Source organism: Theobroma cacao, chromosome 9, assembly GCF_000208745.1.
Source record: "Theobroma cacao cultivar B97-61/B2 chromosome 9, Criollo_cocoa_genome_V2, whole genome shotgun sequence".
Classification (NCBI taxonomy): domain Eukaryota; kingdom Viridiplantae; phylum Streptophyta; class Magnoliopsida; order Malvales; family Malvaceae; genus Theobroma; species Theobroma cacao.
The window spans coordinates 32,600,694-32,614,211 of record NC_030858.1 but is presented as its reverse complement, the minus strand read 5'-3'; the positions used below and the strand labels follow the sequence as shown (position 1 = coordinate 32,614,211).

Here is a 13,518-nt window from a genome sequence, read left to right as displayed (position 1 = left end):
CACAAGGTCAACCTTCTATTTTAATCCCTTTTACTTTATTCCAATTAATCAAAATGAGATTCTAATATAAATTTATTTATTTTAAAAAGTATGTAACATTTTTGTCCTTAAATATCAAATTTTCTGTTTTCATTTATCTCCATTTTATTCTTTCAAGACTAAATTTGAAATCTTTTTTAATACTAATTTGATTGAAAAAATAAAATAATCATTACCTTTGTATTCCTGTTCTTCTTTTATGTTAATTTTTAATTCACAGAATAATCATTCCATAAGAGATCCAGAAATACACTACCTTATCCTAAACAATCCGTATTGGAAAAAAACATGATTGAAAAAAAATACCTTAAGCAATTTCAAAATTTCCATAACGTGGATTTTCCATTAATAATTCTATTTTCTTATCTCAACTCTCAAGGGGTCAAAATTAGGAAAATACCACATGATTTTCCTTCACAATTTCCCTGGCTTCGACTAATAAGAAGAAGTCAACACAAAAAAATGTTTAATAAGCTAACCAATTGATTGAAGTACTCCATGGGTACATTTATTCTCGGCTGCGAAATATGACCCAAAGTGATTAACTAATCTAATAAAGAAAGAAAATCTAAAATAATCCAAATTAAATAGAGCTAAGAATAGTCAACTACAATAGAGACCAAAAATTCAGGCACATAACACACTTCAATTGTTTGAAGGAACCTCAGTCTAAAAGGTCAGCTCAATCAAAAGATAATTCATTGACGAGAAATGCTAAAACATAATTAAATATAACAAATACCAGAAGACCGAAATCAGATGGTTGGCAAAAGCATTTGAGCTTTTCAAAACTTGGCCATCATCTTACACACAGCATTCAGCAGTTCTAACCGATCAGGTTAGAGAAGCATATCCGTATGGTAGGAATGCATAAAGCAGCTCCTCTCTTCGACTAATTTTGGAAAATGTTGCGTCTGCAACTGTAAAGTCTGTTTCGACATCAATGGGCCGAAAATAAAATCCCCTCCACAACAAAATTGATCTAATGTACAGTTGTATTTAATAGTAAGACATGTATTATGACAACAATTAAATTCCCCTAGGCATATCCATTTGGTCTCTCTCCACTTCGCGCAGATCTCTTCTGCATGTCTGCTTCATAATGTTGAATCGCAGCATCTAGAGCCTGCACAAGAGACATCAGACAGGAGTGAAGTTCATAAAAACGATAAACCCAATAAAACCAACTGCAACCCATAATGCCATCATAGGCGTTACCCACCATCTTCCAACTAAATATATTGAGATAATTTCATACCATAGAACATGAGTCATCACTGCACCTGCATATGCTGCTATTACCGTTTGCCAGTGAGGCTAATGGAAGATCTCTCCTTTATTTATTATGAACTTGAAGGAACCATGTCCGAGTTTCAACCAAAGCCCAAAGCCAACACATGGGCAAACACCCAAGCAGGTGTAACTTTAGAACACAAAATTCACAAGAGTAAGTCAACTACCACCTATACTAGTTTAACTCCAATATTTCCCCTTAATTCTCCCATTCACTTTTTGGGACATGACCTTGCACTTGAACAAAGTATGAAGGCAAGTTCTCACCTGATGCATTGGACGAATAAGGAGGGAAACCTGATGCCGAAGGTCTGACGGGACAGATCCCTTAATCTCCTGGAATTTAATGGCAGGGTTAAAAACTATATTGCTAAACTACTAAAGGTAAAGCATCATTGACCAACCATCCAAACATATGATGCTTTGGCATCACTGGAGCCAAGAAGATAAAATAAAAGAGAGGATATGAATGGTACTTGTGGGTAATTAGACAACACAACTGCAGAAAAGGCAGATTCACCACAAAAACTGAGCTTACAAGATCCTAATTAAAAAATAATAGTAATTGTAGCATCAATTTAGAACCACAAGGATTACATGGTTATGAGCTATATACAGGAATCATGAAGACAGATACCAACACAGAGATCAGAAGGTTAAGCGAAGATGTAAAACTTTTTCCGACAAATTTACCTCTAGCTGTGGATAGATATGTGACATGGCATCCTTCAGTCTGTTTACCTGCATACAGTTACTGAATGAACAACAATTCGGAATGATAAATTCTGAAAATAAAGATTCTATAATCAGGAAAGTCAACCACATTAAGATTAATTTCTTAAGAGTGCTGCATTAGAATTCATTGCTTTCAACTTCTCATTTTGGCCATTGCTTTCAGGACAATGTTCCTAACAACTGACTAAGTAGCTTCTCCTTGTAAAATACTCCTGAAAAACGGCCTTGATTCCAGGCTGAATAAAAAAGTTCCCTTCTAACACAACTTTTTTTATCTTTGTGACTTTGTGTGGGTGTTTTTGTACACAGGACAGAGGGAGGGAGGTGAAGCCTACAAAAAACATTTCAAAATAGTATGATAACTTCATCCAATGACAGAAGACATCACCAACCTTTAATTAATCACATATTTACCAGCTTCTAGTTTTTGATAACTTAATAATGTAAGAACAAGTGCAGCATTGACCTTGGTATAGAGGTAACTGGTGGTGATAGGATATGATGCCCAAAAATGTCTGAGCAGTTCAAGGATTGATGTCCAGTGCTGGAAACATTGACAGTTTTTCTATAAGCAAAAGATCACAGGAAACAAACCAAAATCTGGAAATAAAATTATCAAATTAAGTAAAAAAATAAAGTTTAAATAAATTTGTACATCCTTAAGGGTTAAGGCAGACTAGATCATGCTCCAGCAACTATAGAATAAGCAATGGTGCCAGAAAATAGTCCACAACATAAAAAGCAGCTATAGCAATTACACTAACAAAGAAATCTCACATGCAATAGTTCCTCTTTAATTTTCTTTGGCAATCTGTCCAGAACACTCTCTTGAGGATTTTTCCCGATATTATATTTGGTAGTTGAGATACTCTGGGTCAAAGCATCAAAAACCTGCATCACAAAGTTAAAACTGTTAATTATTTTCTCCACTGCTTTCCCTTATGAACCTGAAAACATTAACAAGCACCAAGAAGAACATTGCTGTTACTTGATGAGCAACTTCAGGCTTGACTATTGGATCCTTCAACCCCATAGCTTTGATCACAGAGATGGACTCTCTCAAAGAACCATACACCTCCTGGCTGCTCAAACTGCATTTTATTTGTTCAGTTCCAGCAAGTTCATCTCCAGAAGTTCTAAGTGCATTAACTTGTTGAGAGTCAAAATAGTCTCGAGGATCCTGGTTTTGGGCACAAATAAATAAAACATCTACCAAAAAAAACATACTGAAACCACATGATCACAAGAAAGTCACCTTAATGCAAAGTGGTGCCAGTGGAAGATTATTAGGTGCCTGAAGATCTTCTATTTCAGTCATCCTTGATACCCTATCTAACCTCTCCCGGCTTGTATCCCCATATGATTCTCCCTTAGTTGATGATTCTAATGCAAAGAAAGAACATAAGTGCACATTCTACAGCATAAAACCACAGTGGTTAAATGAATTAGAATAAAACCATGCTAACCTTGTTTTGACCGAGCAAGAGCTTCTGCTACAGACCTCGTGTCTTCCAACTCCACATCTAAATTCGAATTCATAAAACAAATGCCATTTAAGAAGACATGTTTTGTTGAAAGGAAAACATGTACACCATGTTCCCAAAAAACAAGCCAATTAAAAAAAAATAATATATATATATATATATATAAGAAACAAAATTATGTACTGGTAGATAACATAAGTTCAGGGGAGCCTTTACCAACTGCTCTTCCCTCAAGAACAACTGCAGCATGCCGGTTAATATCTTGGGATAGAGTTCTTCTGTATAGCTCATTTTCTGATTCAGTTACTTCCTTACTACCATCACGAAAGATTCCATGATCCTGCACGTTGAAAAATGTAAACAAATAAAATGCAGGGGATAAAAAAGAAAACAGAGAGAAATGTCAATTAAAATAAGATATATTGCCTAAAGTTGAGACTATGGAACTAATCCACTACAATAGACAGAGAAAAATGTAAATGAGCCCAGGGTAAAATTTAAAGTGAAACCAAAAAATTCACTTTTTTATCTTCACATTGTCAGAAAGCAAACCTCATAAAACTAGCATCAAAATGAATAAATAAATTGAAGAGATGGTATCCAACTTACGGGAAGATGTGTATAATCATCCCCCTCATCAGCATCCATGTCCAGCGTTGGGTCAACCCGCCTGATCTGCAAAAAAGACACATTATACAAAAAGGTAAAAACTGTCCTAATTCAGAGTATTATTACAGGAAAGAATGTAAAATTCTTCCAATTTAAAAACATTCAAAATATAAAAACATATGACTTTCAAAGAAAAGCACCTTCGACCGAGACTCGCTTGCCAATATGTCATCCTGCTTGAGAAAAACAGCAAGTTCCTCATCTTCAGCAGCCTCTGCTGCAGCAGCAACACTATTTTTCGTACTATGTAGGTATTCTGCTCTAAAATATTTGGTCCAGAAATCCCGTTCTGACATCTATAATCCAAAAAAGAAACGAAAAAAAAAAAGTAGGATATACAGAAACATGCTGAATGAACCATTACCTAATAGTCATCCACAAACAGGCAATATAACAATCATTGACAGGCCAACTGCCAGAAGAACAATTTTTTTTTTTCAATGTTCCAAGTACCTTGTTAGGAACATAAGTTAGGAATGCACGGTGAACAGCTGGCTTCTCAGCAAAAATCTGGCCCAAATCATTGAACATCAATTATACCAGGTCAGACAGCCAAAGACTAATGCTTAAAGGTATTTCATATTTGCTTATATAGTAGAAACCAAAGTTAAGAAACAAGATAAGTTTTAAAAGGAGCTTGGCACTAACTAAGTATAATGAAAGATAAAAAGAAACAAAAGGATGTCATACTTGAAGAATGATCTCTGGGGTCAAATTAAATGTGACTTTGTTCGTCTGCAGTAACAACAAAACAAAAATCATATAATTTTTGTGTAGCCAACTTACTTGGAAACAGACATTAAATAAACTAATATATGGTAGGAAAGAGTTGATCTTGTGAGTGACGACATGGGCACATGGGATGGGAAAGATGTAAGCAAGAGTAAGTGGGAGTGCAAGAGAGAGAGAGAGAGAAAGGTTGTACCCGACCATCAGTTGATGGTTTAATGTCAGAAATCATTGCACTTTTGAAACCCAGCCTCTGCTTTGTCTTTTTGTTGGCCTCTCTATCCAGCAACTTCTGCAATTGATGCAGAGGAAGATTTCAATCATTCTTTCAAAAATAACAGTCTCCACAGGGGAAAACACAGGCCTAAATGTATGCTTAACCTTCCGTGTTGCCCAAAATTCAGCTTCTGTCAGGACACCGCTAAGCACAAATTGCTTGTGAAGTTTCTGCAATTCACTGAGAACAAGAAAGGACAATTTAACAATTACTTATCAACTCAAGAAGTTGCATCCACTAGCAAAGAATTCAGCAGGCAGTATTGGCTTTCAAACTTTGTGCTCGAGATGTAAAGGAAAGATTTATTATATATTGATACAAGCATTTACAGAATCTATGGCAGCACAAAAGATGTGCTTATTTACCAATCAAAACACTAGACCACAAAGCTTTATATAGGACTTCCAAAGCTCACCACATATCCCTTTAAAAAATGCAGAACACAGGGTTCCACAATATTCCATCATATTGACAAATAGTCACAAGATCCAGCTCATTTAAAACAATGAAAACAAGCATAAGCAGAGCTCATGACCTAAATTAAGCATGCATACTCAAGAGAATCAGTTAAGCATTTATTTTACATGCCAAATCAGCTCAGTCTAGTTATATGATTGTGGCAACTCAACTCACATGATCATACCATATTTATCCTATTTGGCTTAAAGCATGTACATATCTGTATAAAGTAGCTATCATGTTCTACATCCTGTGTCCATTTCAAACAAGACACTTATAATGACATGTGTTAAGTTCCACCCATCATACATAAGAACCAAGGGAAATTTCATTGTCAGAAATGTTTATATCACAAAGATATGTCCACTCAAATTACTTATATCTCCTGAAAGAGACAAGGAGATGATTTCAGAATAAACTTACTATCAACACCTTGTGGCTTGTTTTAACTTCCTGTTGGAGATTTATGGTCCCTTGTAAATTATTTAATATCAACATGAGTTTTTATATTTAACCAACCACACTCCAACTTCCTATGTTTCCTCACCTATCTGAAATTCTTTCAAGCATGAATCTGAAATTCTTTCAAGCATGGACCATCAAGAAAGTTGGATAACTGAATGCAATGGTGCAATAAAAGTATAATAAACTTAATCCTGTAAACCACAATTTGTTGATTACTTCACATTGCAGTAGGCTTCATTCCCATTTTTCCTTCCCACCTTTTAATTTTTTCTTAGATTGCTTGATGTAAGCCTCTTGAAGCCCTCACCCCAATCCAGTTGGATTTCATAATACAAACCGGCATGCCAGCAAATAGGTAGTGATGATAGTTGATTTCTAATTAATAGGTTTTTTCATTAACAAATTTGATTTTGAATCATGTAAACAAGAAAAAGTAAATTTACCTATCTTCCCGTAATAGCTTAATGCGAAGCTCCATTTCAGCTGCACTGAGTTGTTCATCAGGATATGTGACAGTAGGTTTTTCAGAAACTTCTCCACTCTTTGCAAGAACTTTGCCTATTCATGATAAATGAAGATTGCGATGTATTATGCAAAGCATAGAGCAGTTAAATTAAAAGGGAAAAGAGGGGGGTGGATTTTATACTAAACCACTAATCAAAAAGAAACACAAAGGGAATAATGATCTATCAGAGATGTTTTGACTTTGGATCAAACAATACTTGATAAATAAGTACAACTTCAGGCCCATAACCATAGAAATCAAACAGAATTTTGCACTTGTCAAGAGAGAAGCAAAAATTTTTTATTACAAAAAAAAAAAATAGAAAACCAGAAACAAGAGCAAATTAACACCATTGATACTTGATAACTTATTCAATATCAACAAGGAGAGATAGAAAACTGAAAAGCTTCTTCCAAATAATTTATGAGAAAAGACAAAGAAAATTGAGAGCATGCATGGCTACTGCTCATAACAAGGACAAATATGATAGTAAACCCTTAAGTAAAATCCTAGAACCCTATTGTGGCAAAACCCATTTAACAGAAACTTGTAACTTACCTACAAAATCTCGACAATCTTGGAGATCAGAATAATTTTCAAACTCAAAGATGAAACTCCCATTCTGAAAAGAACACATGACAAAAACTTTGCAAGTTTCATCTCATCAAAACACAGAAAAGAATTGAGATCAATCTAAATAAATCAATAACCAAACCATGGTTATCTGTCCCCATACAAAAGTTTCCACAATGAACATGAACAAATATACCTGATTGTTTGTAAGATTAAGCCATGGCGGCTTACTTGATCCCTCCTTCGTATGCTTTTGACCTGCGTATTTCATCATTTAAGCAACTTTTTTTATACAACATGATATTGTGGACATCATAAGTACATACATAATTAGACACAGCAATTTACCTTTAATGAATCGAAACTCGACATCAAGCTTTCCAGCTGACTTAGGATTATGAGGCACAAATAAGATTTTCTCAAGTGTCTGTTCAAAGCAAAGTTACTTCGCTCATTATTTCCTTCCTACCACTCAATATATTATTTGAAATACTGGCCAGAAAAATTATATATTTACAGCTTAAATTTCTTGAACTACAACTTTCTAATTCCAAAGAGCTCCTTCTTAGCATCTATTCAAACGACATTTTATTACTTTAAACATAAATATAATGCCTTAAAAAAAATTTTAAAAAAATGAAAATAGCTAGCACTAAATACAATGTATTAGAATCTTGAAATATCGTATAAAAAAATAAATTATTTAACATTAGTTCATCATTCTTTTTCAACATGGATCAAATTGAAATCCAATAAATAAATGAAATAAAAAGAAAATAAACTAAAAATGAGTACCATTCTAAGAGTACCGGGAGTTCCAGGGTCCTTGATTGTGGTTTTATACTTAGCTCGCTTAGTCACGTGACCACTCGCCATCTTCGCTTAATCAGGAAAAATTTTAGAAAATTAATAATTATTGATAAAAATCATATAATTGAGCTTTATAGTTTTAGGTTATATCGTAGGTAAAGAGAAAGAGAGAGATTGGATCGGAGAGGACAAAAAATTTAAAGAGTGAAAAAGAAAGTTGCAGTCCGAGTGAGGGAAAAGACTGAAAGCAAGATCAACCCAGAGATGGAAGAAGGAATCGTCGTTCGAGAGAGAGAGGATAATCAACGGAAAAATCAAAACTATGCAGGTTTTGGGCCAAAACGTAATTTCAAATTGGGCTCTTTAAAACCATAGGCCCTAAAATTATCTAGGGACGTGGGAAACCAAATCTCAATTTTTAATTTCTTTTATAAATTTTTATTTTTTATTATATTTAATTAAATCTTTAAATTCATTTTTAAGATCAAATAAGCTTTTCTTTTTTTTAGGCTACCTATTATTAGTCAAAGTAATAGCTATCAATTTAATACCAAATCATTTACCACATAATAGGTTGACAAGTCATTTTTATAATAATGACACTAATAGATGACGTGACCGAAATATTAAAAAAATTTAGTTATTGATTAGATTTTTTTTATTCAACTATATATCATAAAATCATAGATTTAGGGATTTAAAAAAAATAAAATAACTTGATCTTAGGGTTCTTTAACAAAATTTTCTAAATCATTTAATAGACCAAAAATCAAATAAATGACCATCAATTCAAAGATTTGTGGGAACTTCAAAAGGGGAGTAATAGTACACCTTAAGGCTCTAGCATACGCATAGCCGATACTACTACAGATGTGGATTCTCATATTCCTTATGATCCAAATGTTGTTTTTCTAAGCTATCAATTTGTTGAAGTCAATAACATTAAAAAGTTAATGGCAAATATACGAAGGCTTTTCTAATGCTAGAATGTTTGCGTTTGGGATGTAGAAATTACTCGAGATTAAAGCAAATGAGAAACTTTACGAAGGCAGTGCAAACTCTAATGTTAAAGCACTAGTTGGAGGCAAAGGTGTTACTAACGTTACTAATAAGTTATCAAAACATATGAGAAGGTATTTCAAAATTGAGGCAATATGACCATTGAGTTTGTGGTTTGTTTCGGAACAGCTGTCTTTTACCAACAAATCATTTATCATTAAAAAACCAAAAAATAAAAAAAAATAACCCAAATCTTTTAATACAAAAAACTTTAATTTCAACAAAACCCACAAATCTTTTAATAACACAAAGAGATTGTAGATAGTTGATTTTTGTTATTACCTATTTTTTAAAAAATTATTTTACAACATAATATTCTACAAAAAATAATAAGAACAACATTTATAAGTAAAGTACTACTTCACGCAAGAACAATACTAAAAAGTGAAGCACTACTTCGCATAAAACAACTAAAACAAATAAAGTACACTACTTCACACAAAACAACTAAAACAAGTAAAACATTACTTCACGTAGAAGAACTAAAATAAATAGAGTACTACTCCATACGAAACAACTAATATAAATAGAAGAACTATATCGCATAGAATAGCCACTTCACTTAGATAATAGTGAAAATAAGTGACAGAATTCACAGGTTACTTTTTAGATATTTCGGAGAGTTTGGTTTGGTGGCTCAGCTATAGAAGTTAAGAGGTCTTCGTATTAAACTTTTCCCAAAATACAAGTGTTTTTTTCTTTTACCTTGTTCTCTTATACTTGTTTCAAGTATATATTTTTCTCTTAACTTGTTTTTATATAACTTTTTACTTATATCTATTTTCTAGTAACAGTTACTCACATTAAAGCTTTTCACAATAATGTAATTCATTATGCGCATTATAGCATATTCTTAAGTAACTGTTACTTTTGACACTATATATAAAGTTTTCACAATTCATTAGAGGGATTTCACTTTTCTAGAGGTTCTCTTTTTGATTCTTTTCTACATTATCTACTTATTCTCTTCTTATTTTGTTCTGCCTTTAACAATACTCAATATTTCAAGAACTGCTATGATCTTTTTCTCTACTGCCTCTAGCGTATCTTTTTAATTATTTGCAACGCTTTTTCTCTTTATCACAATAACTCCCTTCATATTTTGACAACTCTACTAAAGAAAAGTGATTGCATTACGTAAAAGCTTATTAGAAAAACTTTGTGTTACCAGAAGGGATTGATAGTTCAACTATATATAATGAAAATGCTACTCCATGAATGGATTAGGAATGGAAAAGTGAACTTGCCTTATGTTACACGACCACCAACAATAGAAGACAAGTCTAATATGAGGTATTGTGACTACATTGAACAGTTGGTCATTCACTTCTTAAATGTAGAGACTTGAGTAAAATATTCCACAAGAATACGCTAATAGGAAAGTTACTAATTAAGAACAATAAGGTTCAGAACAACTCGCTTCCCGCTCATGCATGAAATTTTCAAGACTTTGACTCTTCATTATTTTATGAATTGCAATTTGACAATTAAAAAGAAAAGAAATTCATATTTATCCATTAGCTTTATTGTTTATATTTTGGCTACAATTATATTATACTATTAGTTGTAAGCTTTATCGCTCATTATTTGACCATAGTTCATCACTTTTTATTTAAGCTGCAAGCTTTACCGCTTATACTTTGGTTGTAATAACATTATGCTATTGGTTGCAAGCTTTATCGCTTATTTTTTTACCATAGTTCGTCACTCTTACTCTAGCTGCAAGTTTTATCGCTCACATTTTGGTTGCAATGATTTTTTTTTATTAGTCATAAGTTTTACGCTCATTATTTGATCATAATTCATGATTCATATTCCAATCACTACTTTTATCGCTCATAATTGAGCCGTAATGATGTTATGTTATTGGCTGCAAGCTTTATTGCTCATTTTTTAGCCCTAGCTTATTAATTACAAAATTCATCGTAGCTCTTACGCTTAATTATTTAATGGGTTGAATTAATCTCTATCACGTTAGGTTAAAATTAACCTCTTTGATGTAAAGTTAGGAATTCCCTTTGACAGTATACAATGATGTGAAATGTAAATAAGTACGCAACATGAGTATAACATTATTATTATTATTATTGCAAAAAGAAAAAGAGATACCATATATCATAGCAAAGTACTAACTTAAATGAGCTTGAAAAAAAAAGAAAAGAAGTAAAAGCCTACCCAACTACAGACTCTATAGATAATAGTTACTATTTTAACCTTTACTATTCGTAAAGGGATTTAGTTTTTCTCATAATTCAGTATCACGCTTTCTTAGTAAAGTTATCTTTATTGCAATGTCTTTTAACTCATTTTCCAAGGAAGACTTGTCACCCTCAATCTCAAGAAAAGTTATGGCTCTGTATCTATAATCATTGAGGCACTCAAGTTTGAATCCAACACTATAAGTGTCATCAAAATACTGTAACATCAACTGCGATTTCTCTGGTGAAGAACTCATTAGTGGAGTATGAGAAATCACTAAAACTCTATCCAACACCTCCATTATGAAACAAATGACATATACATTATTTAAAGGAGATGTACTTCAAAATTTCCCCTCTATATTAAAAATATGCTTTAAGTATTCTACATACTTCGTTGAAACTTGAAAACTGTGAATGTCGACTTTTCTACCACTTTGCTCAGTACGAGAGTTACTTAAGTGTCAAAAACACTATTAGTACCCCTGTATTCTAGCATTAGGGAAGAAGAAGCATGAGGATTAATCAGAGTAGCTCTAACATCATCAGTAATAACTCCAACATCATGAACAACCTCAATACTCGGAGTAGCTCTAACATCATGAATAACCTCAACATTCGAAGTAGTTCCAGCATGAACTTTGACATCAAGAACACCTTCAATAGCAAAAATAACCTCAATGTCAAGCACAACCTTATCTTTAGTAGCCTAAGGAGTAAAAATGATCATAGTTTCAAACAAAAAAATGAAACAACATCACTTGAAATAGCATAGTAATATGTTTCTACCGGTTTATATTGGAACTCTAAGTGCAAAAGGAAAACAGAACATTCAAATCAACGAAATCATCAAAAGAGCTTCGCAATATATCCTGCTTTTTAAAAGAAAAAGCAACATTCTCAACTTTAGCCTCATCAACATGACTCATCATTTGATTTGTCATTGCATTCAGAATCATATAATTCTTTCTTAGTCTCAACTTTAGAAGTCTCTTCCTCTTCAACCGAGTTAAGTTATACTCTAGTAGTTCTTGCTTTTTTAAAAAACATAAAATGAGGAACTTAATTAAAAAAAAAGTAAAAGAATAATCAAATGATGAACTTACTTTTTGATGCATATGTTTTGTTCGATAAGTAAGAGAGTGATGAGCAACATCTTCTTCATTTGATTTTTTATTCTTTTTAAGAGAAATCAAGCATAAGGATACATCAATGTTACTAACACAAGGAGTGTAAAGACGAGGTTGGAATTAACTAATAGCACCATAAAATTTTTTCATTCTTTAAGATACTCTCCTCAATAAGCAAACCATTTAGAAATGTGAATACTAACTCCATTAAAAGACGGAACGACATAACTTTTAAGTTTATGTAAACAGAATTGAAGTGCTGCCATGAAGAATGAAGAAAAGCTTATAGATGAAGAAGAGTCAAGCGAAACTGATTGATCAAATCCAAATTGGCATGCCACTTTAAGGAAAATACACTTCAATCTAGAGAGTGAATCTCTATCTCTACCTGGACTAACACTTTCAAGCATATAAGGCAATTGGGAACTATGACCCCATATGTAAAAGTTAAAATCTCGTTAGCTTATTCTTTTAGACTATAATGGGTGGTAGTCATAAAAAATTCCAAAATCACCAAATCCATTTTTAAGCTACACATAAGGTGTCGTATTGAATTCCTTTGTCACATCTATCACTTGAAGAATATTACCTTTTGAGATCAGAACATGCCATACCCAAACTTTATAGTTATTTATAGATAAATGGTTATTTAGACTTGACAATTCGTGTTTTCATATTTTAAATGTGTCAGATACTATTAGATAAGATATATGCTAAGATTAAATATGAACACGACACGAATAATATACGTGTCTTAAATTTGAAATACGTACACGTATATATTTAATAACCATGTAACACAACACAATTAATATATTTATTAAACTGTCAATATAGGACACGACACGATTTAACACAACACAATTAATATGTTTATTAAATTGTCAATATAGGACACAACACGATTAATAACATGATTAACACATTTGACAAGTTTAATACGATTAATTAAAAATATTTACAATTAAATATAATTTTATTATTTAAATTTAAAATCAATAATTATAAAAATAATTATAATAAAACAAAATAATAATAACATCAAATATAATAAAATTAACATAAATAACATATATAAAATTCATTATCATAT

General features: G+C 32.3%; 1 protein-coding gene across 2 annotated transcripts; it reads right to left on the bottom strand.

Annotated features, from left to right (window-relative positions):
- On the bottom strand, positions 609 to 8,335 carry LOC18590160 (probable RNA polymerase II transcription factor B subunit 1-1). 2 transcript variants are annotated; one of them, XM_018127428.1, is made up of 20 exons: positions 8,024 to 8,334; positions 7,577 to 7,655; positions 7,425 to 7,486; positions 7,214 to 7,277; positions 6,594 to 6,708; positions 5,331 to 5,406; positions 5,146 to 5,241; positions 4,911 to 4,955; positions 4,674 to 4,730; positions 4,361 to 4,516; positions 4,161 to 4,226; positions 3,768 to 3,891; positions 3,534 to 3,590; positions 3,323 to 3,450; positions 3,056 to 3,247; positions 2,845 to 2,958; positions 2,534 to 2,611; positions 2,026 to 2,073; positions 1,600 to 1,668; positions 609 to 1,165 (listed from the first exon to the last, which is right to left on the bottom strand). In XM_018127428.1, exons 1-20 carry the CDS (start codon positions 8,102 to 8,104, stop codon positions 1,079 to 1,081), a joined length of 1,794 nt encoding a protein of 597 aa, XP_017982917.1. In that variant the 5' UTR covers positions 8,105 to 8,334; the 3' UTR covers positions 609 to 1,078. The 2 variants fall into 2 exon arrangements, 1 of the variants encoding a protein (XP_017982917.1); XR_001929448.1 differs by lacking the exon at positions 609 to 1,165 and adding an exon at positions 2,156 to 2,398 and having other exon boundaries at positions 1,648 to 1,668; positions 8,024 to 8,335.